Here is a 24113-nt window from a genome sequence, read left to right as displayed (position 1 = left end):
CACTCTTCACACCCCTCCGTTAGTTTTCTTATAATATATATCCAAAAGTTGATAAATAAAAACAAGTGGACACACCTACGAACCTCGTTGCTTTGAAAGTTCTTTTAACTCTGATTTATCATGTCTATTCAAAGCATCTTGAATATTGAATAATCTTCTTCTTGTAAGATTCTACCAAAAGCTTTGACAATAGAGTTTGGCCAAGCAGAATCCATGGCCGTCCAATTTTAATAATAGCTGGGGATTATATTGTGTTAATAGTATATTAGTATGTTAAGAAAACTCTCCGAATAAAGAAAACTAGAAAAAAGGACTTGACCGGAGATTCATCTTTGAAGCATCAACTTAAACATTTCTCCGTTGATTATAGCTTATTGCAAATACAACCACTACGTTTAGTGATATGATCCATAGTAAGTCTTCTGACAAATTCATCAGAAAATTTTCGAAAAAACCAGCAACCTATACTAGTAAAAGCATGGTTTCGAACAAAAAAATGATCTTGATTCATAAAGTAGAAAAAAAAAAACGAAAGAGTGTTATAAATCTAGACTTTGTCTTCAACCTCGGTGATAAGCTTGGTGCTGGAGGAAAAAGGCTTTCCCAAGTCATCAGTGAACTCTTGGTACGGTGATTTTGAAAATCTAGTCTCTTTCCAGAACTCTGGTGTAAGGAACCCGTATGTCTTCTGTAGGCAATCGAAGGTAGCCTATGTGCAACAAAGAAAGAACAAAGATCAATCATAACAGGCGAGGCAATCTGGTTAACTTGATAAAAGGTAAAAGACAATCAATATATCTCTGCCCGCCATGCAAATGGCTCAAAGCTTGAAGAACTAGACTTTGTAAACTACAACAGTCCCTAACAATATTGCCGAGTAAACCCTAATCATGTGAAACCCTAAGCAGAACACATGTTTAGCAAAAGAAAACATTTGCAAGCAAGTTAACTAACGGAACTATTGATTAAGCTGCAGAGTAGAGTCTTACAGCAATCCACTACTCATGCTCACTCACACACCAAAGACGCTCAAAAGCTGCTAGCCATTGTCAACCATAAGACTAACCAAAATTGTCAAGCTAACCAAATTCTTAACTAGTAGATTCTCCTAAAAATGGAAAATAAAAAATCAGACCTTGACAAAGTTCCCAAGGGTTTTGGTGGATCCTCGTGAGGAAGTAAAGACATCATCAATACCAGCAAACTGAAGAACCTTCTTAGGAACCCTAGCCGCAACAATACCAGCACCTCTAGGAGCAGGAACCATCCTCACAGTGACAGAACCACATTTGCCAGTCACCTTACATGGCACTGTGTGTGGCTTCCCAATCTTGTTTCCCCAGTAACCTCTTCTCACTGGAACCACAGATAGCTTCGCGAGTATAATCGCTCCTCTGATAGCTGTAGCAACTTCCTTAGAGCACTTCACTCCCAATCCGACATGACCATTCCCATCTCCAACGACAACGAAGGCCTTGAACCTCGTTCTTTGACCAGCTCTGGTTTGTTTCTGAACAGACATGATCTTCATCACTTCGTCCTTTAACGAGGGACCAACCAGGTGATCGATGATCTGGTACTCCTTGACAGGAAGAGAATGAAGGTAGATCTGTTCTAGCTTCTGGATTTTATTGTCTCTCACGAGACGGCCGAGTTTTGTCACTGGAACCCATTTCTCTTCCTCCGTAGCTCTGCCTCCACGACGTCCACGGCCTCTCGGACCACCTCTTCCACCACTACGACCACCGAATCCACGCCCGAAGCCACCGCGATCTCCACCGCTCTCCCCACCGCGTTCACCACCTCGTTCTGCCATTTTCGATACAGTTGAGCTTCTTCGGAAACCGCTTCTTCACTTCACTCTCAAGTCTCAACCAGCGGCGCGAGATTGCATCCATGATTAGGGTTTCTTTAACTTAATCAGATTATATCAATTGGGCCTTTTGGGCTTAAAATTTGGTATTTTAATAATGTTATTTTGGTCTGTAATTTGGCTTCAATTTTGCTTTATTCTCTCTACCGAAGAGTGAAACAAATGTTATTAAGCTGAACTTAGGGATTATATTTATATATGCAACTGCAACATAAGGTTATCATAATCGTTTCAAAAGCTTTTGATAGGTGATCAAAGAGTGCAACATTCTTCTATTAGAAAACTTAGGCAATCTCCAAAACCCAATCCTTAGTGTCTTGGATAGAACCAGTTTGTATTCCGACCAGAATAGATCGAAGTTGTTGTGTAACAAGCGCATCTCCCACTTTGTACTCAGTCCTGCACATTTTCATCAACAGATGTATGTGTAAATCTTATAGTCATATGCAGATATACATATATACATGTATGAGGAGAAAGGGAATAAGAAGAGACCTTGTGTTCTGAAACGTGATGCTTCCAACTGAAGCAACCCCAGTGGCAGTTCCAGTGCAGAAAACTTCTCTTGCATCCTTCAGTTCTTCTACGGCAACGCTTCGTTCTTCCACCTGCCCGTTACCACTTCTTAGAAACTTCCATGGAGTATTTTATTTAGATATCTATATATATAAATTGATTTGAATATAGAAAATATCTCTAGAAATCAAATTTTAAGTTGAAACTAGCCAGTAAGTATGTGATTTATTTTGCCACAAGAACTGAAACAGAGTATTGCTCTGTTTTTGACTTTAGGATGTTAACAACGTTAGAGTAACACAGATGAGGAATTATTTACTAACCTTGTAGCCAAGATCAAGGGCTATTTCGATGACGCTCTTACGCGTGATCCCTCCTAGAATTGTCCCGTTAGTAGCTGGAGTCACTATTGTATTCCCCTGAGAGACTCAATAAACTTCAATTAGTATACAATACCATCATTAGAAGAAGAAAAAGCATTCAACTTCAGTCTTAAATAGTGTTTGTTGAACCTTCACAAGGAAAATATTAGAAGCAGAGACTTCTTCTATGTTCTTCCCAGTTTCTGCATCAAGATACAAAACATCCGAAAACCCTCTTGATTTCGCTCTTCTCATCGCCTCAAGTACCTTTTACAGTTTATCGCCAAAACAACACTTACTTGGGAACGAAACACCTTGCTTAGTACGTGAAACCAAATAGGATGCGTGTTTAAACTTACTGGACCGTAGTTTGAAATTGCCTTTACGCCACCAGTTCCACCAAGATAGGCTCGTGGAACCACCTCCTCCACGTACAGATTCAACGCCGCTGTGCCTTCCTATACAAGCAATCAAATTCAAGACCAAAGGCACATAATGATCTCCGTGATAAAAACTGAAAAGAAAGAAGAAATCTCTCTTTTTGAAGCTACTCTGACCTTAAAGTAGTTTTGAACAGGAGAACCAAACACAAGAAACGTGTACTCTGGTGCTGCAGCCACACCCAAGCTTGCTCCGCTTCCGAACAACAACGGTCTGAGATACAATGAGCCTTTTCCAGGAGGAGGAACCTGATGTAAAAAGTATCATGACCCTTTAAAGAAAACTAAACCAAAGATTCATGTCGAGGAGCAAAAGATATCAAGTTGTTTTTTATTACCCAACGTCTGTTTGCAAGAACGGTCTGCTTAACACCTTCAATAAAGTGTTGAACAGAAGGAGAATGCATACACATTCTCTCAGCTCCCATCTTCATACGCATCGCGTTTAGGTCTGGACGGAAGAGAAGAACCCTACCGTCTTCTCCTCTGTACGCTTTCAACCCTTCGATTAGCCCCTTGGGAAAACCACCAGAAAAGTCGTTTTATAAACCATTAAATTACCAGGAAATTAGAGAGATTTAAAGCTCTTTACCTGGCCATAGTTAAGAATTCCAGCAGCAGGGTTTAGCTCGATGTTGCCGTAACGGCTAAGGTAACCCTGGTCGAAGTTTCCGTCACTGCTACTTTTGGTGGCGAACATGTAATCTGTCCGTACAAGACTGAATCCGAGGTTGTCCCAGTCAACATCAGCATACTCTTCATCCTCACTGCAAACACACAAGAAATACACAGTTTGCTTATTGAAGATTCATTTTTCTGTATGCTAACTAGAATCCTCCAGTTCAGGGACTATCTAATTATAATATCAGACGAAATAGTAACTTTATAACTTTTATGGTTGAAAATGTGAAGCACATATATAGTCAAACTTTCAAACCCTCTTAAAATTACAAAACACATGCAGCCACCTTGTATTTGTAACTTAAACATCACAATAAACTGTAAAGAGAATACACTTTTCGTCTAACAGTACATCTTTTACTCCAATGAAGGTTTGAGGTGCAACCACCACAATAAGTCAATAAGAGATTCCTTCACACAATATATTTAGAAGTTGACTTTTAGCATATATTTTATATTTTATATTTTTTAAAAATTTCCCCATTTTGTATCTTACGTCTTTCTTGTAAATTGAAGTCCCTGAACGTGGACCGTTCTTTCCTATATATTTTGGGGAAAACAAAATATTGGACCCTAATTTTAAGGGATTTTATTCAATAATTAAAAAAAAAAAAGTTAAGAGGACCCTCTGCCAGCTATAGTCAGAAAAATCCTAATTTTGAAAGAACCCATTATCGAAGAAGTTAAAATCTACATGCACACATGACAAAATAAAAAAATAAAAATAAAAAACATGCACTCTTGCCCGAGTGAGACTATTCAAATGAAAGGGCGGACCTCCCCCGCACATGTCCATTGTCCAGAGTACTGAGAGCGGTGACAATGAAAATAAAAGAGGACAAACACTGTAATTAGATTGGAGTGTAGTAATAAGCGTTACCGTTCTGCCCTCGAGATATGTTCTTCTACAACAGAAGCTGCTGCCTTGGTCCCATGCATTCGGAATCCTCGGATCTGTATCATCTTCAAACCAAGCAAACATGTCTCTGAGATCTTTTTTTAATTAAAAAAGAAATCAAATTATGTATGTTGTATATATATAGTTGAGTTCCCTTGCTGATCGATGTAGGAGAAGAAAAAAAGGAAAAGAAAAAGAAGAGTATGATGATAATAATGGTCTCTGTGGGGAAGAACGTACGAACCTTGGGGAGATAAGTTGAAGATTGAGGTATGCAGCGAAGAAGAGCCATGTAAATTAGTATCAAGTGTAGGAATGTTGTACGAGAGCTGCTTTCTGTCTTCTTTAATACTACTCAAAAATCGACGAAGTAGTAGAGAGAGAGAGAGAGTTATGACAAATGAGAGAGGTCGTAAGTACCAACCCAAAATAAAATATATATTGGGGGAAACTACGAAGAGTGAGCGACAGGGAAAAGATTGATTGATACAGATGAGGCGTGAAAGACAGAGCCCCCCCCCATATACTCAATATATTAATTGCCATGATTATTTCATTAAATAACCTAAAAACATGGCTATTATATAATTCATTAACCAAATAGCAAACTAATTAAATAAAAAAAAATAAAACTGTTGGGAACGATCTGTGATGTGCTTTGTTTTAGATGGTATTCAATGTGAAAACTTTAACAAGTATGGGTGTATAGTTGCGTATAGTCACTATTCACATAAAATATCTACGGGAAAACTAAATGCTGTATATATATATCTTGATTTCCTCAATAGATGTAGCAATAAATAAATGAGCCCCCCCCCCTACTCGTGTTTCTATTTCGGATTGTACTAGAAGCTTTTATAACCCAACCCTATTTTAGTACTCTTGTCTCGTCGATTTTGATACACTCCAAGTTGAAAGTATACATTTACATGGGGGTGGTTGTGAAAGAAAAAACTCCAAACAAGTTGAATATATCTTTTATATCTGCCAACCAAATTAAGGATGGTAGTAGAAGTAAATGCAGTGTGAAGTTTGGACAAGTATGAGATTGTAGGTGGCGTGGATCATTCGTGATTACTCTTATTAGTATGATTGACTCAACCAACGGTTGATATTCTTCCATCCACTACCTGTGACTGCTTTTGAGATTTCTACTCTTAAAAAGTTTTTAGACATTTGGAGGTCTTCCATTGGTTAGATTTCAGTTGTATTATCTTTCTTTTGTACTTTATTTATTTTTGTCATACAATATGACTTGAACTGGGAGGGCCTCGACTTAAAGGGAAGTTGCTTGTGGCAGTAATAAGTAGTAATTCACAAGTAAAGAAGAAAGATGATGATTTCTGCTGTATGTATGTAATGTATAGCCATCTCCACAAGAAAACAAAGACAAGGGCTTACATTTTTTTGCCATTGTACGTTCATCTTTACTTGTCAGTTACAATGAAACCTCAAAGATTTATAATGACATCAATCGGAGAATTGCCTTTGTCAACAACAAAGTTCGTCACGTACTTGCTCTCCGAAGTAACAACTTCTACTGTGTAACTCCCATGATAACCTCTAAACTCCAGTCCTCCTTCATCCTCGATCACTCCATCCACAAAAGTCAACCACTCTCGTTTCATCTCAAGAAACCTCTTCCCGGCTTCGTTGACTTCACCATCCGCGTTCACCAAATGCGCGTGTTCTCTGCTCATAAACAGCTCCCAGAATCCCCAAAGCATCACTCCTTCAACCGCTGGATGAGCAAACGCCTCCCATAACATCACCTCCAGATCATCTCCCCTTATATGTTCATTTATCGAGGACACATCGAGCTCCGTGAACCAGATGGGTAACCCCAGTGTGCTTAGCTTGTCTAAAGCAGAACGGACAATGTGACCGACCGGACTGGTTATATGTCCTTGAATCCCGATTCCTCCCACGGGTGCACCTTTTTTTTGCAGCTTGTGTACGAGTTTTATGTACTTCTCAGGGGATGACCTCGAGTCAAATCCGTCTTCTATGTGATATTCATTCAGAAACAGAGTCGCTGAGGGGTCTAACTCGTGCGCAGCCTTGAACATTTTTGCTCTTGCATCAGAGCCTAGTCGATCTCGATAGAACGATCCGTGAAGCATTTCATTGTTCACATCGTAGTGTCTAAATTTCCCATTGTAACGGGTAAGAAGATCTGTTACGCGGTTCTCAACCGCTGCTTCTAGCTCGGAACCGCTCAGCTGTTGGACCCACGGTTGAATAGCGGACTCTACCTCCCAGAATATGCAATGGCCTCGGGTTTCTATGTTGTACCTCTCACAGAATTCTAGCATCTCATCTGCGTCCCGGTAATTGAAGTTCCCTTGCTCTGGCTCTGTCCAGTACCATTTCAGCTCATTACCAAACACTGCCCAGTTGAAATTGTTAAGAAAGAAATCGACAAAGTCTTTGTTATCTATATTGCTCCGACTAATGCACGACCCGAGTGGGAAACTGTTACGTGTCTGTCTGATCTTCACTGTTGCGCCAGACAATTCGCTAGGATCTAAACCTGAGAATTTGAGGCAAACATTGCGTTTTCGAACCTGCATAACAGAGAAAGAGCATTGGTGTGGAGTTTACTTATTCGTTCCAAACATGTAACATGTAATATGTTTCATAGGTTACCACATCAGCTTGTCCTCTGAGATAATTCAACCGTAGCTTATGATCAACAGCAAAAATCTGGAGACCTGAAACCATAAGATCAACACCAGGAGACGGACCCTGGACATGAAGCATAATTTCTTTTGCTTGCTTCTCGATTCTAAATGAACCCACAACTTCATGCCAATCGCCATCATCGACCTCAACTTTTCCTCCATTAACCCATTTACCATCAACACTGAGTGCGATATTTACGTCCTGTGAACTGGTAAGTCCTCCTGAGCCGATTTTAACCCAAGCTGAGACCTGGTATGTTAGAAACAGCTCCACTCTGTCAGTTATCATCTGAGCAGGACCCATCCATGTTCCACTACGGTTTGTCGCGAGCACATATTTTCCAGATAGATATCCATGTGTTGATGTAAGTGAGTCTCTCGCCAGTGGAGGTAATATCCTAGGAGAGCCTTCTCCAACTTTTAAATGGCAGTTTCCAAGAGGGAACCAACCATCGATTGTTCCATCGCTTAGGTGGCTATTCGAAACTATGTTCATCCCAAAAGCATGACTCTGTAGCAAAATAGAAACAACATATGATTCATTAAACACAAGAAGAAAGTAAATGCTAAAAATCATGAAATGTTAACATGTCTAACCTCAGTATATGGTCGTCTTGAAGGAGTGTCTTTCTCTGCAGGCTTTACAACGAAATGGTCGACAAAAACATCAATCCCTGGTGGTGGTCCTTCAATGTAAACAACTGCTCTAGCTGGAGATCCATTCAAGAGGAACTTTCCTTTTAGCTGTACCCAATCGTCGTGTTGTGCTTGAACACTTTAACAAAGAAACAAACTTTCTTCAACATTATTTTATCAGACAATACATTTGAAGCAAAGTTGATAAGAAAAAGAGACACCATATGCCGAACCTCACCTGGAAATGCCTATGTACTCTTCACGTTGGTCAAGGTATTGAACATACAAAGTGGCCTGCACAGTCTGATGGCTATGCGATAGTCGAACAACAGAAGATGCTTCATAAATGAGTTTTCGCTGGACTCTTTCAGTTATATCCTGTTCGATTCCGCTCCACTTGTGTGTGCGTTCTGATGCAGAAGCGAAACACGTTCCAGAATGCGGTAGTATCTTCCCATTAGCTAGAGATTCATGCAACATAAGATTGCACCCTCTTCCAGACCAATGATTGAGGCCATCGGAAAAGCTTGAATTCAGGAAGATGTGATCATATTCAGGAGCTGGGCAGAATTCTCGGCTTCTCTTCTTGTAAGACAAGTAAAGAAACATAATTCAATCAATGAAAACAGCATGTTAAGATCTTAAGAAGAAACTAAGTATCAGATAATAGATTGATGATGTAAGTGAACTTTCGGTCTCTATATTTAACAGTCCACAATGTGTCACATTACCTCAAACTGATTATCGCTTTCGCAATGAATGGTGACGGACTTTATAAGAAGGTCAATCCCAGGAGATGGCCCTTCCAAGAAGAATACAACTCGGTCAGGTCTTCCTGACAGTAGGAAAGTGCCTTCCAGAGTTTTCCAAATATCTTTCGAAGCATAAATTCTGCAGATAAAACATTATCATCAACATTTTGGGACTTCTTGACTATATATATAACAAAGAAATAGTGTGGTTCATTACTTTCCAATTCCTTGATATTCCGTTGCTGAGCTTTGATGCTCTAACCTTAAAGTGGCCAAGACCTGCGCCGACCCAAGAATAGGTCCTGATACACTAACACTAGCAGAGACTTTATATGAACAGCCAGGAGAAACTCTGTCTGTGATATCTTGCTCCAGTCCTTGCCAGGTTTCGCTTCGGTTATTAACAACCGCATATGATTCTAAGTTACAGTCGTTGCTACTAACAACAAATGAATCACAACTGTTGGCATTCCAAGAATACAACCCATCAGAGAAGTCATGATTTTTGATGATATTCAAAGCAGGAGGAAAGCCACTGGAAGCTTCTGTGTTTTCTTTGGTATACTGTAGTGAAATAGTAAGCCACAAGAAAATATTAAAACAAGAGTTGTTAAGTTCACTGGTTCTTGTAAACTGAAATACAAAGTTTAGAATCAGATGATCCCGGTGAGCTATATAATGCTTAATGAAAGTGTAACTTCATGATCGAAAAACCAGAAAGGCAAATAATGTTTAAACCTTGGACGCATTATAGTAACTTTGATCTCAGTTTCTAATAACACACCTATCACTCTCTAATAATCGCCTTGCATTCAAATTGCCAAGTAGCAAAGGACAATGGCTGGTAAGGCAGTTATACCTGGAAATCACTTGTAGTGGATGATCTAACAGTAACTGAGCGTATAAGTAGATCTTTCCCTGGAGCTGGACCTTCCAAATAGAGAACAACACGGTCGGGCATATTTGATATGGAAAACGTTCCTTCAAGATCAACCCACTTGTCTCCTGAGGCAAATGTTCTGCAAGTAAGTTCCAATTCATCAGGAATCTTTGCAAAACTTCAATCAAATATCCAAAATCCAAAGATATAACCATATAAAACGTACTTCCCGATGAACAAATACTCGGTAGGCGAGGCTTCATGCTCAAGCCTCACAGTAGCAAGAACCTCAGCTGATTCATGGAAAGCACCAGACACACCGACACAAGCTGATACAGTATAAGTAGTTCCAGGAGAAACTCGGGATGTAATGTCTTGTTCAAGACCTTGCCAAGTGTCTTTCCTATTAGTAACAACGACATACCCACCGCTCGAGGATTCAGCAGACGTTGCCTCTGAGATAAATGGATCAGAAGAAACAACAAACGCTTCACATCCGTTAGGATACCAAGATTCAGTCCCAGCAGAGAAGTCACCGTTCACAACGATATTAGGATCCGCCATGCCCATGAGCGTTGCCTGTACTGAAAATGTTGAGTATACGAGAAATCAATCTAAATGCAGATATATCATTCAAATCAACAGAACTAGATGAAAATACGAAATTGGTGAAATGGGTCAACCCAAAAAAATATCAGTAGATTAAAAATCTCACCTTTGATCGAGAAAGAAGAGGAGAGAGGAGAAGGAAGAAAGACGAAGGTGGATAGTTGAAGAAGGAGAAGTCCAACAAACATCAATCAGCAAGACTTGGGAGAAGAAAGGTAAAACAGTCTCATCGGATTAATTGTTTTGCTAGCTTCCCCATTTGGAAATTTGATTCTTCTCTGTTCAATGCTTTTTGATTAAGAGTCTTGTCTTGTTTTCGACGTTTGGGTTGCTCTTGCTCAATGCTCATAAACAAAGTCAACTTTGTTGTTTTGACTCTTCCAGATCATGAATCAAACAACAGAGAAACTCATGAAGCTCCTTCACTGGGGGTCCAAATCCAATACTTGAAACTAATTGGGCCGGGCTTATCTTTTTAAGTAATAATTGTCAATAAATAAATAAATCAGTGTCGTCATTAATTAGGTCTTAATATGCTTTTTAAATAGCATATTTTTTGGCTCATCTAGCAAACTTTAATGACTTTTTTAAAAAAACATGTTATTACACATGTTGTTCTAGAAAAAGCAACAGTGACAAATCTCAGATGTGCTGAGAAAAGAAATGTCAATGGCGACGACAACAATACTGTGGGGGACCTTTCTTCCTATAACGACTGAAACTATTCTCTCTCTCTGACCAGTTTTGATATTTCAAGTTTAAAAAGCACCCACCCACGTGAGACCTAGAGAATCTTCCCAAACCTTTGATTTGGTTGATCTTGCGCAAAGTTTCCATTTTTCATTGAGTTTTCTCGTATCATGGAGAAAAAGGATAGCTCAATCACAAGAAACAACGAAGAAGAAGATAAGCGAGTTGGAAGTAATCTCGAAGGAAGCGGTGGTGTGTCAAAGAAGAAGATGAAGATGAAGAGTATGAGAAGCGGAAAGAGTGGTGATAAAGAGACGAAGAAGAAGAACAACAAGTATTGGATGGGTTGTCTCAGAGCTGAATCGGACGAGAGTGGAAACGTCGATTTGACTGTTGATTTCCCTGGCGAACGTACTGAGCCGACTCACCTAGTCGTCATGGTCAATGGTCTCATTGGCAGGTTCTGACGAAGGTTCTTTGTTCTGTTGCTTGATTCTGTTCGGTTTTTTAAGCTGATTTATTCAAAAAAATATTTGGGGTACAGTGCTCAGAATTGGAGATTCGCCGCTAAGCAGATGCTCAAAAAGTATCCTCAGGATCTCCTCGTTCACTGTGAGTTCTTTTCTCTCTGTAAAATTTTTATTTTTGCAATCGAACAGAGTTGTCACCGTGGCTTGGGATAACTTTACAATCATTGCAGGCAGTAAACGCAACCATTCTACACAGACATTTGATGGTGTTGATGTTATGGGAGAGAGGTTAGCTGAAGAGGTATTTGTTCTTGTCTCAAGCCTGCTAATCTTGCAGCGTTCTTTCAGTTTCATGTTATTCTGTCTTCCTCTCGGCTAAGATGTTTTCACAATGCCACATCCTTTTGTGTACAAGTTACTATCTTTATCTTTGCGTTAGTTTTTCAGCTCAAGTAATATTCTTAGTCTCTTTTGTTTAGGTTAGGTCAGTGATCAAACGTCACCCAAGTCTCAAGAAGATCTCCTTTGTAGGACATTCTTTAGGTGGCTTGATTGCTAGGTATGCTATCGGGCGTCTTTACGAGCAAGAATCCCGAGAAGAGCTTCCGCAAAACAGTGACGACGTTGGTGATACATGCCCGATTGAAGAAGCCAAAGAGAGAATCGCTGGATTGGAGCCTATGTATTTTATAACTTCTGCAACGCCACACCTTGGTTCAAGAGGACATAAGCAGGTGATTTGGGAACACTTCTATCTTACTTTACTTCACTTGAATACGCTATCAGTATTTTAGAGCAGAGCAGAGATCTAAATTGTTCTTATGCATTTGTCTCTTCTATGAATTAGACTTTAATGCTTTGTTTATGTCTCCTTTTCCTGTAAGCTTGATGTTGTATGTAATTTTGCAACATGTAAACTTACAGTTTGGTTTATGGTGTGCCATTTTTTACTGCATTAGGTCCCATTGTTTTCTGGATCTCACACGTTGGAGAGGTTAGCTAAGCGTATGTCCTGGTGTCTTGGTAAAACGGGAAAACACCTTTTTCTGGCTGATAGTGATGGTGGAAAGCCTCCGTTACTCCTCCGAATGGTTAGTGATTCTAGAGATCTTAAATTCATGTGAGTTCTTTCACTTCCTTTGTTTCGTTTTCTTTTCGTAGTGCATATTATTGAGGCTATGCATAGTTGAAATGAGTTCTAAGGTTATTGTTATAACACCTCCTCTACTTTTGGAACAGTTCTGCTTTGCATTGCTTCAAGCGGCGTATTGCTTACGCGAATACAAGTTTCGACCGTATCCTTTTGTTCGTAGGCCCCTACAAACTATTTCACTACTTCAAATATCTTACAATGTGAATTAAGCTAAAAAAAGACTCAGAACTGTGTTGTGGCTATTGCCAAGTATATGAAACCTTAACCTCCCTTGTTCTTAGACCTTGTGGGGTGGAGCACATCGTCAATCAGACGTCGCAACGAGCTTCCTAAGGTAATAGCCTTTTAGTGTTTGATATCGTTATGGTGTGTGTTATGCTGAATCAGTCTCACCTCTGGCCTTCACAGCTTCAACGCGGTCCAGTCAACGAGAAATATCCTCACATTGTGAACATTGAACCGCCGGATACTGCAAGTAAGCATGAGGAAGATCAATCAGAGAGCAATCCAAATGAGTTCAAGAATTTCGATATGGAAGGTTAGTTCAGTGTAAAATTGACTTCTCACTCTCGGGTTTATTATCTGTATTTCCCATCATCGTAATAGCACTTTTTTGCAGAGGAGATGATAAGAGAATTAACAAAAGTAAGCTGGGAACGAGTCGATGTTAGTTTCAGAGGAACCCTGCAAAGATTTCTCGCTCACAATACCATTCAGGCAAGTTTTCACATCATAAACATCATTAGCATCACCATTTTAATATGCCTTTGTCAATATCATCATCATGGCATTGTCATTATCATCATCACTGCTATTAATATTAACTTTCGTACCCAAATTACAGGTAAAAACAAAGATGATCAATTCAGCTGGAGCAGATGTTATACAACACATGATTGACAATTTTGAGCCATAAGGGTTGAAATAATGATTGGAAGATGGTGGGTTCCTCACAAGCTACATTTACAGAGGGAAATATATCAGTCGTCTTAACAAGATTTTGTCATCTTAGTTACCAGAAAATGACATATAGAATTATTTTGGTTATCACAATAAAAGGAATGCAAGAAATAGTTACATGTTCTACCCAAAGAGAGGCTTCTCCATGTTGACTCTATTTACCACCATATATTATTACTTACTCGTAATCTACTAAATGTATTAATACACTAAATTCAAATCTCTGTTTCAAAAGCAGTGAAAATCCATGAGTTTATAGTATTCTCATACATCAATCGGACCAGATATCAGGTTCAAGACTCCATCAAAGATGTAAAAAAAGATTGAGATGAAACAGTGATCAACAGCTTTAGGAATCGAGCAAAAACTCACAGATGATTCCAACTTTTAGAAAAGTTTAAAAGGAGAAAGACTCAGTTGCAGGCATTCGGATTAACAAGTAACATCATGAAAGTTTGGTGTGCGGTTGTTCAAGGGAATTCCACTCCACGAGCATCCACACAATTGATGTGCCTGTTGAAAAAATGTAGTATTTAGATCATTCGCACAATGAATGCAACCTACACCGAATAATTTAATACAAGAGTGAGTGATGATCATATACCTGCAAAGAAGGCCACAGTTGAGAGATTTGCGATGGTCATCGTGTGGTAAAAGAGGTATTCTGTCAGAAAATGGCCTAAGGCATAGATAAATGATAGAAAGGTAGCCAAGTATAATGGTTTGTTTTCGGGGTTGAAAGCACAAAGAAAGCAGAGAGTGCAGGTCAAGAGTGTCCATACTCCGAATGTACGTCCATGAACTTCACTCACTGCAAAACAGTTAACAAAAAATAACATTTTAAGTCACAGGACAAGACTTTTGTGAAACCAAAAACACAAGATTTCAACTATGTAAACTAGTCTTTTCTAGATAAATCCTTTTTGTTTTCGGTTCTCAGGTTGCTATTACGATACAAAATTGTAATAGTTTGTGTTATCTGATTTATATTTATTCCCCAAATCGTCCAGTAGTTAGTTAGTTTGTGTTATCTGATTTGATAAACTAAACATCTACAAGACCTTACAATCACATGAAAAAGAAAAATGTTTCATAACACTCTCTTTATTACTGCAAGCTGGCAACGTCACACAACACAAGGTTACAAAAGGAAAAGAAAAACATCAAGTTGCTTATTATCTAATGCATCTACGTTATGCATCAAGTTGCTTATGTTCTAATACATCTGATACACTTCACTTGGACACTGATTTAGTTCAAAGAAAACTTGCATGTTGATCCGCAGAACAAAAAAGTTATGCATTGGACTCTGTAAACTATTATCAAAACCAACCGAATTCTGAATCCATGTATTAAACCCCCCCCCTTCCTGACATTCAGGGCATGGTGGTCAACTTCTTCAAAGGTTCCGAGTAGAAGAACATATAAGATTGCATAACTTTCTTGGATATATTGCTTCAATTTGCTTTAGTACTAATGCATAAAGCATTGCTTTCAACCCCAACTACCTCAACTTGGTAATTAAAAGAACACAGGAAGAGGAACAGCCGAAAAAAAGAAGATGAATATGTTCAAAGAATCCTAATTCCTAAATATGTCAAGTTGACTGTATGATTCATAAACCATTGACTTTATAAATGCAATGTACTACTAGCAAGAATCAAGATCAAATCCAGGAAAGAAAAAGAAACTCATATTCTAATTCATCATCACATCTCTAGATCTCAAAGCTTAGGGATCCCAAATTCAATCCGTATTGGAAGACTCAACACTCGTTCAAGTTACACACAAAAAAAAAATGAAAAAGAATCTAAAATCTCGCAAAAAATGTTCCTTTGGACCTGACATTATCATTTCTCCTATAAACAACATGTCCCCTCTATAGCCATTTGACTAACTGGTACTAGAAGAAGCTCAGAGAAACTGAGTAACAAACTAAAGAGAGTACACAGACTCTTAACATTACCCATTAGATCGTTCGGGCCAAAAAAAACAGTGTTATCCAATCACAGAATCAAATTAAGAACAACTTGAAGAAATGTAGATTAAAGGGTGAGGGGGAGAAGAACTGAACTGGTGGTCTGAGAGAAGACGGCGAGACGAAGAGCCCAAATGTTGAAGAAACCAAACCAAACAGAAGCTAGTCTCAGAGAACCAACCACCATTAACCAACACCCTAACGCCTTCATCTTTCCTTCGTTTTACAGCTTCTCTTGCTCTCAATAAGTGTCTTTCTCTCTTGAAAAATTGTGAGACTGACACAAAAAGAAACGTGAGATTGAATTCCGTAAATTTATAAAGAAGTGCCAATATGTTTTTAGATACACCACCAATGTGGTTCGCACATCGCTAAACCACCGGAGAATCTGTTTTGATGTCGACGAGACTTGGAGTCTCCGCCGAATCGAGAGTATTATTTCAAGTGGGTTTCTAATGGGCTTTTAATTTTATTGGGCTTAAGTAATAATGTGATGGACCACAACTGTAACGTGATTTTTAGAATGCACGTGTGTCTGAAGATGATGATGCAAGATGAAGAAGATCATCATCTATAAAATAAATGTCATTTAAAAAAAAAAAGGAAAAAAAGAAATACAGCTATCATCCACGATCATCTCCTCATGGTTCAGCTACTTATCTAAACAATAGTAGTACTACTTAAATTGAATCTAATTTGTCGTAAACGTGCACGCATATCTCTCGCCCAATCCCCCAAAGAATTCTCCTTTAATTTAAAATTTATATAAAAATAAATTGTTGACCCGCAATACTAATGTATTTGTTTATGAATTTTGCACATTCTATAACCCAAAAAAAAACTGAATTCTTATCGAAATCGCCATCACTATTTAAGAATACGAAAGTTATATTTTTTTAAAAATAAAAATACTCAGAAGAATAGAACACCGAGTTTAACTTTTGCAGTAGAAGACTGTTCAATGTGAATATTTTAAATGATGGAGTTCCTCGGAAGTTTAAACACGTTACAAATCTCAATACACACAGTACTGGAGCATACAACAAATATAGAAACAAAAGTTTCGTGGTTCCAAAATTACAACAGAGTCTTTTCATTGGTTCTGTTTATATTACTTACTTTAAAAAGCCTAGTCAGTGTACATTGTGGTCTACACTTAAACGAGTTTAACATCTCTTTCCTTTTTTTTCTTACAAGTGATGAAGTAATGAACAATGTCATTTGTTCTTGCTGTTTATTTTTTTCTTTCAAGACAAACTCTTTTAAATATTTGTTTGTAATAAAAAAAAAAAGTCACAAATACCAGAAAACTATGAGAGACTGACTGACACAGAAAGGAAAAAGAAAACGTGAGTTCCGCATAGAGGCGGAAAGATTCCCCGATCAAGGCACTTAACACACAGAAACAGCTGCGTAAGTACACGTCAGCACGAGGTTAACTTGGTAAATTTCTAATACGTGGAGCCCTATGTTTTGTGTGGTTGGTCACTTGATCAGGTAGAGAGAGAGAGAGAGATAAAAATAAGATAAAATAATTAAAAATAAAAAAAGACGTCAACCTCTCTCCGACCTGGCACTTCTTCGCCAGCCTGTTCCCAGCTGTGCTCCAATCTCTCTTCCTTTCTTCTCTCTACCCCTCAACTAACTCTTTATTACGTATTTCACCCTCTTATTCTTCCGTACATCTTTTAAAACAGGGGGTTAAGTAACTCATTTAAAAAGGTTTGGTGCAATTGTTTAAGTTCTGATATAATAAAGACATAATGGACAATTCTAGAAAATATAAGGGAAACCAAGGAGGGAATGCAAATATGGAAAAAAATAAAAATGTAATTAGTGTTTCCTTGTTTGTCTCCACTTAAAAACCACACAGACAATACGAAGAAGACGACTGCTTCCTCTCTAATGGTTAGGTCGTGACAAAAACTTCTTCCCAGCGCGGCGCCATTATAACGCTGCGTTTTACCGTCGCCTCCCTTCTTTTTCCTTCGCCTAATTCTTCTCTAAGTCGCCATCTTCGTCTCTAGAATTGTTTCCTGCCATTAATGTCGCTCTCCCTTAACCCCTAGCTCGCATTCTCTTCTCTCCCTCTGTAAACCCTAGTTGACTCTTCTCTCTTGTAGCGATTCGAAATGGATCCATGTCCATTCATCCGTCTTACGATCGGGAATCTAGCTTTGAAAGTTCCGTTAGCCGCGAAGACGACGAGCTCCGTCGTGCATCCTTCGTCTTCTCCTTGCTTCTGTAAAATCAAGCTCAAAAACTTCCCGCCGCAAACCGCCGCAATCCCGTACATTCCTCTGGAAACAACTCAGTTCCCGGAGATCCAAACCCTAGCCGCCACGTTCCACCTCAGTAGCTCCGATATCGAACGGTTAGCTTCCAGATCTATCTTCGCCTCTAAGCCGTGCCTTAAGATTTTGATCTACACGGGAAGAGGCGGAGCAGCTTGCGGTGTACACTCAGGTCGTCTCCTGGCGAAAGTCTCCGTGCCGTTGGATCTATCTGGTACGCAATCGAAACCGTGCGTCTTCCACAACGGATGGATATCAGTCGGGAAAGGAGCTGGGAAATCCTCGTCGTCGGCTCAGTTTCACCTGAATGTGAAGGCGGAGCCTGATCCTAGATTCGTCTTTCAGTTCGACGGTGAGCCTGAATGTAGTCCTCAGGTCGTTCAGATTCAAGGCAATATCCGGCAACCGGTTTTCACATGCAAATTCAGTTTCCGGCACACCGGTGATCGTACTCAGAGATCAAGGTCAGTTTTCGCATCTATCCAATCAAATCAAATCAATTTTCACCTTAATTCTCGGAATTTTGGGTATCGTTTTTTAAAAAATAAAAAAATATTTCTAATTATGTTCTTTTCCCAAGGAATCAAATCTGAATACGCTTTAATAAGATCCAACGCCAAAGATTATTGTGTAATACCTACTAAAATCAACATTCCTTGGTTTTAATATTTCTGCTTTAGTACACAGATCCATTGGAAAAAAACTTTACTATTATGATATTTAACTACTTTAATTCATAGTATAAACTTTACTCTTATGAGATATTTAACTACTTTTATTCATGGTATAAACTTTACTCTTATGAGATATTTAACCACTTTTACTATTTAAAAGGGAATTACGTATATGGTTAGATTAATATAAAAGTTGATTAAACGGTGTTTTAATTGATCAGATCGTTGCCGACTGAGACAAGTGTTCCACGGAGCTGGCTAAATTCGTTTGGGAGCGAGAGAGAACGTCCCGGGAAAGAGCGCAAAGGATGGTCCATAACTGTCCACGACTTGTCTGGTTCTCCGGTGGCCATGGCTTCAATAGTGACTCCCTTCGTTGCATCTCCTGGAACCGATCGTGTGAGCAGGTCAAACCCGGGGTCGTGGCTCATCTTACGTCCCGGAGATTGCACCTGGAGACCTTGGGGGAGACTCGAAGCATGGCGGGAACGCGGTGGAGCCACTGATGGGCTAGGTTATAGGTTCGAACTCATCCCAGATGGATCGAGCGGCGCAGGAATCGTGCTTGCGGAATCAACCATCAGTTCTCACAAAGGTGGGAAGTTCTCAATCGAATTGGGATCGTCTTCTTCGTCATCGCCAACAGGTGGAGTGAACCGATCAAGAAGCCGCAGAGGTGGGAGCGGCGGAAGCGGTGGTGGAGCGTCTCCGGCCAATAGTCCGAGAGGAGGGAGCGGCGATTACGGTTACGGATTGTGGCCGTGGAACGTGTACAAAGGGTTTGTGATGTCAGCAAGTGTGGAAGGTGAAGGAAAATGTAGTAAGCCTTGTGTAGAGGTAAGTGTGCAGCACGTTAGCTGTATGGAAGATGCGGCTGCTTACGTGGCGCTGTCTGCAGCCATTGATCTTAGCATGGATGCTTGCAGGTTGTTTAATCAACGGATGAGGAAAGAGCTTTGCCATGAGTCATTGAGCTGAAGGAAAAGATAAGGATTTCAATTTTTTGTTTTTAATTTCTGAAATTTTTAGAGTCACGAAAAATGGCCTTGGGGGTAATTTTTCTTTTTTTGAAAAATAAATCTTCCGGTAAGGCACTAACAAAATAGGTTGTACATAGTGAGTTTCTATTTTGGAGTTTGTGTGGGTTTGTATTGGGTTTTTTTTTTCCTGGGTTTGGTTGTAAGAGTGAGTTTCTTGATCACTCTTCTTTTGCCTTTGATTTGATTATGTAAGTGTATAAATTAGAAAAAATCCAATTTAGAATCTCTTGGTGTAAAAAAGACACATGAGATTGTTGCTTGGTTTGCTTTTTTTGTTCCCTTTTACCTGTTGGATGTGCAATATTTCATGGTGGGACTGTAGTCAATTAACTATAGTTGGTCTGAAATCAAGGTAGTAGTTACAATAACAAACTGTGTTTGTATTGGTGGTTGAGAAAATGAACAATGACTATTGCAAATTTGTGTGCTACAACTGCATTTACACCTCTTTGACTGTTCTTATATCCAAAATTTTGAGGTCATGAAATATGAATGCTTTGGTTCGAACTTAATTGATATTAAAACTCCTCTATCGTTATCTATATAAATAATAACTATATAGTTCAAGAAGTATTTGGAATTTCGTTTTGTTTGTAAACATCGTTGTGATAGTAGAGGATTGAACAATCGATTAGGACTGTTTGGGTATAGTTAGGTAACCCCAAGGCAATTGTTTGGGTAAACGGATGCTACTGAATCGGTTACTTTGGCAGTTATGATGGTAGCCATCAAGTAACTTACGACCACAAAACCGCAGAGTAAAATTAAAAGACAAGGATAAGGAAGAAGTACATAAATGCATTTGAGTGAATAGAAAGCTAGTAGTAAACAACAAGAAACGTTAGCAAGGACCAAACTTTACCTTGATCCTCTATTGCCCAACTCCTCCCAATATATAAGATGTGATAGCAACATACAATGTAGGACACGCCAAACCAAATTAATGACTCAATTTGTGTGTGTCTGTTTTCAAGATTTCCCCGACAATTCCATTAAGGAAAATAAATAATAACAATAACTCGAAATTGACACAACCACAAGAATATGGGAAGCTGAAATCCATCTTCTTCAAACTATTATCACTTTCGCAAACCTATTTTTGCCATCTCTTTCAGACAACGAAACACTTGTACCCGTCTCTCCACACTTGTGTGGCTAGCTTATCCAATTATCTTACAGTAATGGCAATTATTATTGATATGTGTGGTTAATGCGGCGTGTTGCAGTCACAGACTCATGTTTAAGCTTAGCTTGATGAAACTCAATGGGATGGGACTCCAACATCCAATGTTGACTTATAATTGTAGTCTTTAAGAAAAAAAATCAAAAGCTATCATACCAAATATCCAAAGGATTTTAGTAATACATCAATTAGCATTTTGGATTTTAAACATAGCCGAAAACAGAAACTCACAGCAATTTTGAAGTCTAGTTTAAATATAAATCTCATAGAATTCAGAGAACACAAAGTCACTAGTCTAAACTCTTGAAGGGCTTATATGACTTGACACTTTTTATTAAGCCAATGATGGATCCAGTGGCGGCAAGGCATGAGACGATCAAGCAAACCCATAGGAGGAGGTTCAAGGCCAACCATCTACGAGAATACTTCTGAACCTTTTTCTGCGCCATGTGCATTGACACCGGGAAATAAACAGTGAGTGGCCAGAAACTGAGTGCCCCAAGCAAACCCAATATCGCATTGAAGAATGGGAATGTCATTGCTACAACTGTTGTCATAACCACGTAGCAAGTCCTCCAAACCAGTCTGAAGAGGTTGACACGAAATTTTCCAAGCAAAGGTACCTTTGTCGAGTATTCTCTGTTGATGAAATTGTTTTGAGGCCATTTTTTGTTGCAGTTGCTCTCAACAAACTGGAAAAACGGCTGCGCATACACCTGCAATATTATACAGGGATAAACAAAAAAAAACAGAGCATTGGTTTAGAATTAAACCCTTGTATTTTATGACCAAAATAACTCTATTTCTACACAAGCTTCTGAATTATCAAAGCAAAAAGTTCTTAATGAAGTTGTATAATAATGTATACCTGATAGGCACCGATTAGATGGAGAGCAATGCAAGCATTGGCAAAGTCGACGAGCCAATAAGGTTCGTAGAAACCAAAGTCGGTAAGGAAGTCACCAGGGGCATGGTTCCCGAACGCAGCATATCCGAGGCAACCACATAAGATGTAGAAAACAGTTGTAGTTGAGACTCCGGCAAGAGTTGCTCGTTTCATCACTTTGTTCTCTGGTGGGCTTGATCTCAGTGTGTCCTGCAAAAACAAACAAAAGACTTAATACCATGCAAAGGAAAGCAATACTAATTGTAAGATAAGTAGACAATGCCTGAATCTCAATGAGAATAGTGGTAAAAGCGTATGAAAAGGCCATGTCTCCAATCGCTTGAAACGACTTCCAAACTTTTTCAGTCGCAGTTACGTCCACACCTATCACTGTTCCTGTCACCTCTGTCTTACCAACATTCCCACCTTTCATATGATACCATTTTCCAAGGTTAGTGTCAACTTTGAAGAATCATATTATTATAATCTCTGAAATGTTTTGAGAAAGGGATGAAAATGTACTTGCTACAGAGGAGATGGCTAGGCCAATTCCAATAGAGGCGTAGGAGAAGGACATAACAGCGGCGATGATGGAGAGGAAAGAGATTTCGTGAAAATTAGGAATCTGGCTCAGAATAATCTGGACGACCCCAAATGACGCCATGTAAGGATAATTCGATACAGAACATTTCGCTTTATGCCCCTTTTCATGATAACAATTTGATCTCCCAATCGCTCTATAACGAACACAACAATAACAGAAATAAAACATCAATCAAAGCTTTCAAGTATTTTATTCACAACATGTTATGTGCGTGTGTGTGACTTACACTAAGCTTATGGAGGCAGTGATGGTGTAACCAATAGTGACACCTACGAGATTCACGTATTGTGCCAGTCCACATAGCTGCACCTTTCTACCACCTGTCGTTTCATGTTAGATAACAATAACTCAAGTATCATCTTTTGGTCTTTTATGGCAAAGTTTTTAAAACACCCCACAATTTCAATTCAAAAATCTTTGGGGAGGTCAACAATCGAATTTATTGACAACATTATTTAACGGATATAATTGAAATGACTATATGTTACCAATCCTAGACATAGTCAGTTCAACTTATTAACTAATTTAGCAAAGAAAGATATTTTTTTTTCCATATTTCTTCTTTTTTCGTAAATTATGACAATTAATTCATATCTTCTCAAGAAGAAGAGCATGCACACTAATTAATAAAATCTTTTAACAACAATAACTTTCTTGAACGAATTTTGCATGGTAAAAAAATTGTTGAAATGAGGCAATTACTGTAAAAAAAAATCAAATTTCAGCTTAGCATTAAATGTGTTTAGATAACATTTTTATTTTATTTTATCTTTGCTAGTCATCACCCTTGTGACAGAAATGGAAAAGAATCAAAAAACATCATTGTTCATTAGGCCAAATCTAAATCAGGCCTAATGGAAAATAATAATTAGGCCAAATCTAAATTATATCAAATGAACAAAATGGTTTTCATCAGGAAAATAATGTCTACGAAACTGAGAAATCTGTGAAAAAAATGAATGATCATATACTGTATATTTTTTTAAAAAACACACAAAATGTAAGCTCGGGAGATAAAGCCATACCAAGGTAAGCTCGGACGACGCCCATGTAAGAGTAGTTGCGAGTTCCGGTGATGGAGTCCGGCCCACGGTAACAGTCGGAGAGGAAGGTGGACGTGTAGTAAGTAATAACGGCGAAACTGACCAAAACTATGGTCCCTGCCACCCAACCAAGCTGTGCTAGTGCCCAAGCCAACGACAGCACCCCGGAGCCTATCACCGCCGTGATAATGTGCGCACTCGCCGTTAAAAATGTTCCCGTTCTCTTCTGTCGACCATCGTCGTCGACGTTTTTCACGGCGGTGTCACCCATCTCCACCGCCGAAGGGTTGTGGTGTGTGTCCATGACTGTTGTTGAGAGAGAGGAGGAATCACTAAACCAAAGAGAGATAGATAAGAGAGAGTTATTGAATTAAAGAGAGGTTGTCTTAAGAGTCCTCCTCACAAAGCACTTATACTTGGATCATTTATATACACACAAATATCATTCAATGCCTATATGGAAAGAACATCTTATTGCGTTGAATCCTTTTTTTTTTTTATTATCTTTCTCAAAGTGAATCTTCTTATATTATGTTGGGGGGATTTATTTCTTCTTTTTGATTTAAAAAAAATTGACCATAATTTGGTTGGTGACTATATTGCTTATTTCGGAAACCTTTATTTAGCAGCTTACTATAGACCAACAATTTTTTAGGTATAATTAATATTGGTTTGAAAGATGATATTTAGACTACATTAAATGATAATATGAAATAATCGAATTTAGGTAACTGACTGAAATTAGATGACTAAACACAGAGAGATATGTTTCCTTCTTCTGCCTAGCTATATCTTATCATGCTCATT

The 24113-nt window shown here is 38.8% G+C and overlaps 7 protein-coding genes across 11 annotated transcripts; 2 read left to right on the top strand and 5 right to left on the bottom strand.

Annotated features, from left to right (window-relative positions):
- Positions 1–331: 331 nt before the first annotated feature.
- LOC17899985 (40S ribosomal protein S2-2) lies at positions 332–1879 on the bottom strand. The gene is made up of 2 exons (XM_006303197.2): positions 1136–1879; positions 332–709 (listed from the first exon to the last, which is right to left on the bottom strand). The coding sequence occupies exons 1-2, from the start codon at positions 1814–1816 to the stop codon at positions 548–550; spliced, it is 843 nt and encodes a 280-aa protein (XP_006303259.1). The 5' UTR covers positions 1817–1879; the 3' UTR covers positions 332–547.
- A 138-nt stretch (positions 1880–2017) lies between these two features.
- LOC17896929 (branched-chain-amino-acid aminotransferase 1, mitochondrial) lies at positions 2018–5177 on the bottom strand. 2 transcript variants are annotated; one of them, XM_023789623.1, is made up of 10 exons: positions 5015–5177; positions 4753–4835; positions 3784–3958; positions 3530–3706; positions 3309–3440; positions 3111–3209; positions 2902–3018; positions 2713–2808; positions 2369–2481; positions 2018–2272 (listed from the first exon to the last, which is right to left on the bottom strand). In XM_023789623.1, the coding sequence occupies exons 1-10, from the start codon at positions 5060–5062 to the stop codon at positions 2158–2160; spliced, it is 1155 nt and encodes a 384-aa protein (XP_023645391.1). In that variant the 5' UTR covers positions 5063–5177; the 3' UTR covers positions 2018–2157. The 2 variants fall into 2 exon arrangements, with proteins under 2 accessions (XP_023645391.1, XP_006305870.1); XM_006305808.2 differs by having other exon boundaries at positions 4753–4826.
- A 965-nt stretch (positions 5178–6142) lies between these two features.
- On the bottom strand, positions 6143–10626 carry LOC17900819 (endo-1,4-beta-xylanase A). Of its 3 annotated transcripts, none has more exons than XM_006306568.2 (9): positions 10438–10626; positions 9949–10306; positions 9702–9861; positions 9060–9406; positions 8822–8981; positions 8329–8675; positions 8052–8229; positions 7420–7965; positions 6143–7337 (listed from the first exon to the last, which is right to left on the bottom strand). In XM_006306568.2, the coding sequence occupies exons 1-9, from the start codon at positions 10517–10519 to the stop codon at positions 6222–6224; spliced, it is 3294 nt and encodes a 1097-aa protein (XP_006306630.1). In that variant the 5' UTR covers positions 10520–10626; the 3' UTR covers positions 6143–6221. The 3 variants fall into 3 exon arrangements, with proteins under 3 accessions (XP_006306630.1, XP_023645595.1, XP_023645596.1); XM_023789827.1 differs by having other exon boundaries at positions 8329–8672; XM_023789828.1 differs by having other exon boundaries at positions 9949–10301; positions 10438–10527.
- Positions 10627–10997: 371 nt separating this feature from the next.
- On the top strand, positions 10998–13785 carry LOC17897288. 2 transcript variants are annotated; one of them, XM_006307579.2, is made up of 10 exons: positions 10998–11481; positions 11566–11633; positions 11722–11792; positions 11971–12225; positions 12451–12611; positions 12731–12786; positions 12926–12978; positions 13053–13182; positions 13264–13361; positions 13489–13785. In XM_006307579.2, exons 1-10 carry the CDS (start codon positions 11192–11194, stop codon positions 13558–13560), a joined length of 1254 nt encoding a protein of 417 aa, XP_006307641.1. In that variant the 5' UTR covers positions 10998–11191; the 3' UTR covers positions 13561–13785. The 2 variants fall into 2 exon arrangements, with proteins under 2 accessions (XP_006307641.1, XP_023645735.1); XM_023789967.1 differs by having other exon boundaries at positions 13264–13785.
- Positions 13786–13794: 9 nt separating this feature from the next.
- On the bottom strand, positions 13795–15989 carry LOC17900320 (ergosterol biosynthetic protein 28). The gene is made up of 3 exons (XM_023789968.1): positions 15679–15989; positions 14209–14415; positions 13795–14117 (listed from the first exon to the last, which is right to left on the bottom strand). The coding sequence occupies exons 1-3, from the start codon at positions 15791–15793 to the stop codon at positions 14050–14052; spliced, it is 390 nt and encodes a 129-aa protein (XP_023645736.1). The 5' UTR covers positions 15794–15989; the 3' UTR covers positions 13795–14049.
- Positions 15990–17358: 1369 nt separating this feature from the next.
- On the top strand, positions 17359–19869 carry LOC17899906. The gene is made up of 2 exons (XM_006307395.2): positions 17359–18340; positions 18772–19869. The coding sequence occupies exons 1-2, from the start codon at positions 17715–17717 to the stop codon at positions 19526–19528; spliced, it is 1383 nt and encodes a 460-aa protein (XP_006307457.1). The 5' UTR covers positions 17359–17714; the 3' UTR covers positions 19529–19869.
- Positions 19870–20905: 1036 nt separating this feature from the next.
- On the bottom strand, positions 20906–23691 carry LOC17900507 (amino acid permease 8). The gene is made up of 6 exons (XM_006306379.2): positions 23289–23691; positions 22490–22583; positions 22182–22396; positions 21943–22085; positions 21642–21869; positions 20906–21489 (listed from the first exon to the last, which is right to left on the bottom strand). Exons 1-6 carry the CDS (start codon positions 23608–23610, stop codon positions 21064–21066), a joined length of 1428 nt encoding a protein of 475 aa, XP_006306441.1. The 5' UTR covers positions 23611–23691; the 3' UTR covers positions 20906–21063.
- Between the last annotated feature and the right edge of the window lie 422 nt (positions 23692–24113).

This window comes from Capsella rubella, unplaced genomic scaffold (assembly GCF_000375325.1).
Source record: "Capsella rubella cultivar Monte Gargano unplaced genomic scaffold, Caprub1_0 scaffold_1, whole genome shotgun sequence".
Classification (NCBI taxonomy): Eukaryota; Viridiplantae; Streptophyta; class Magnoliopsida; order Brassicales; family Brassicaceae; genus Capsella; species Capsella rubella.
This window is presented reverse-complemented; position numbering and strand designations above follow the sequence as displayed.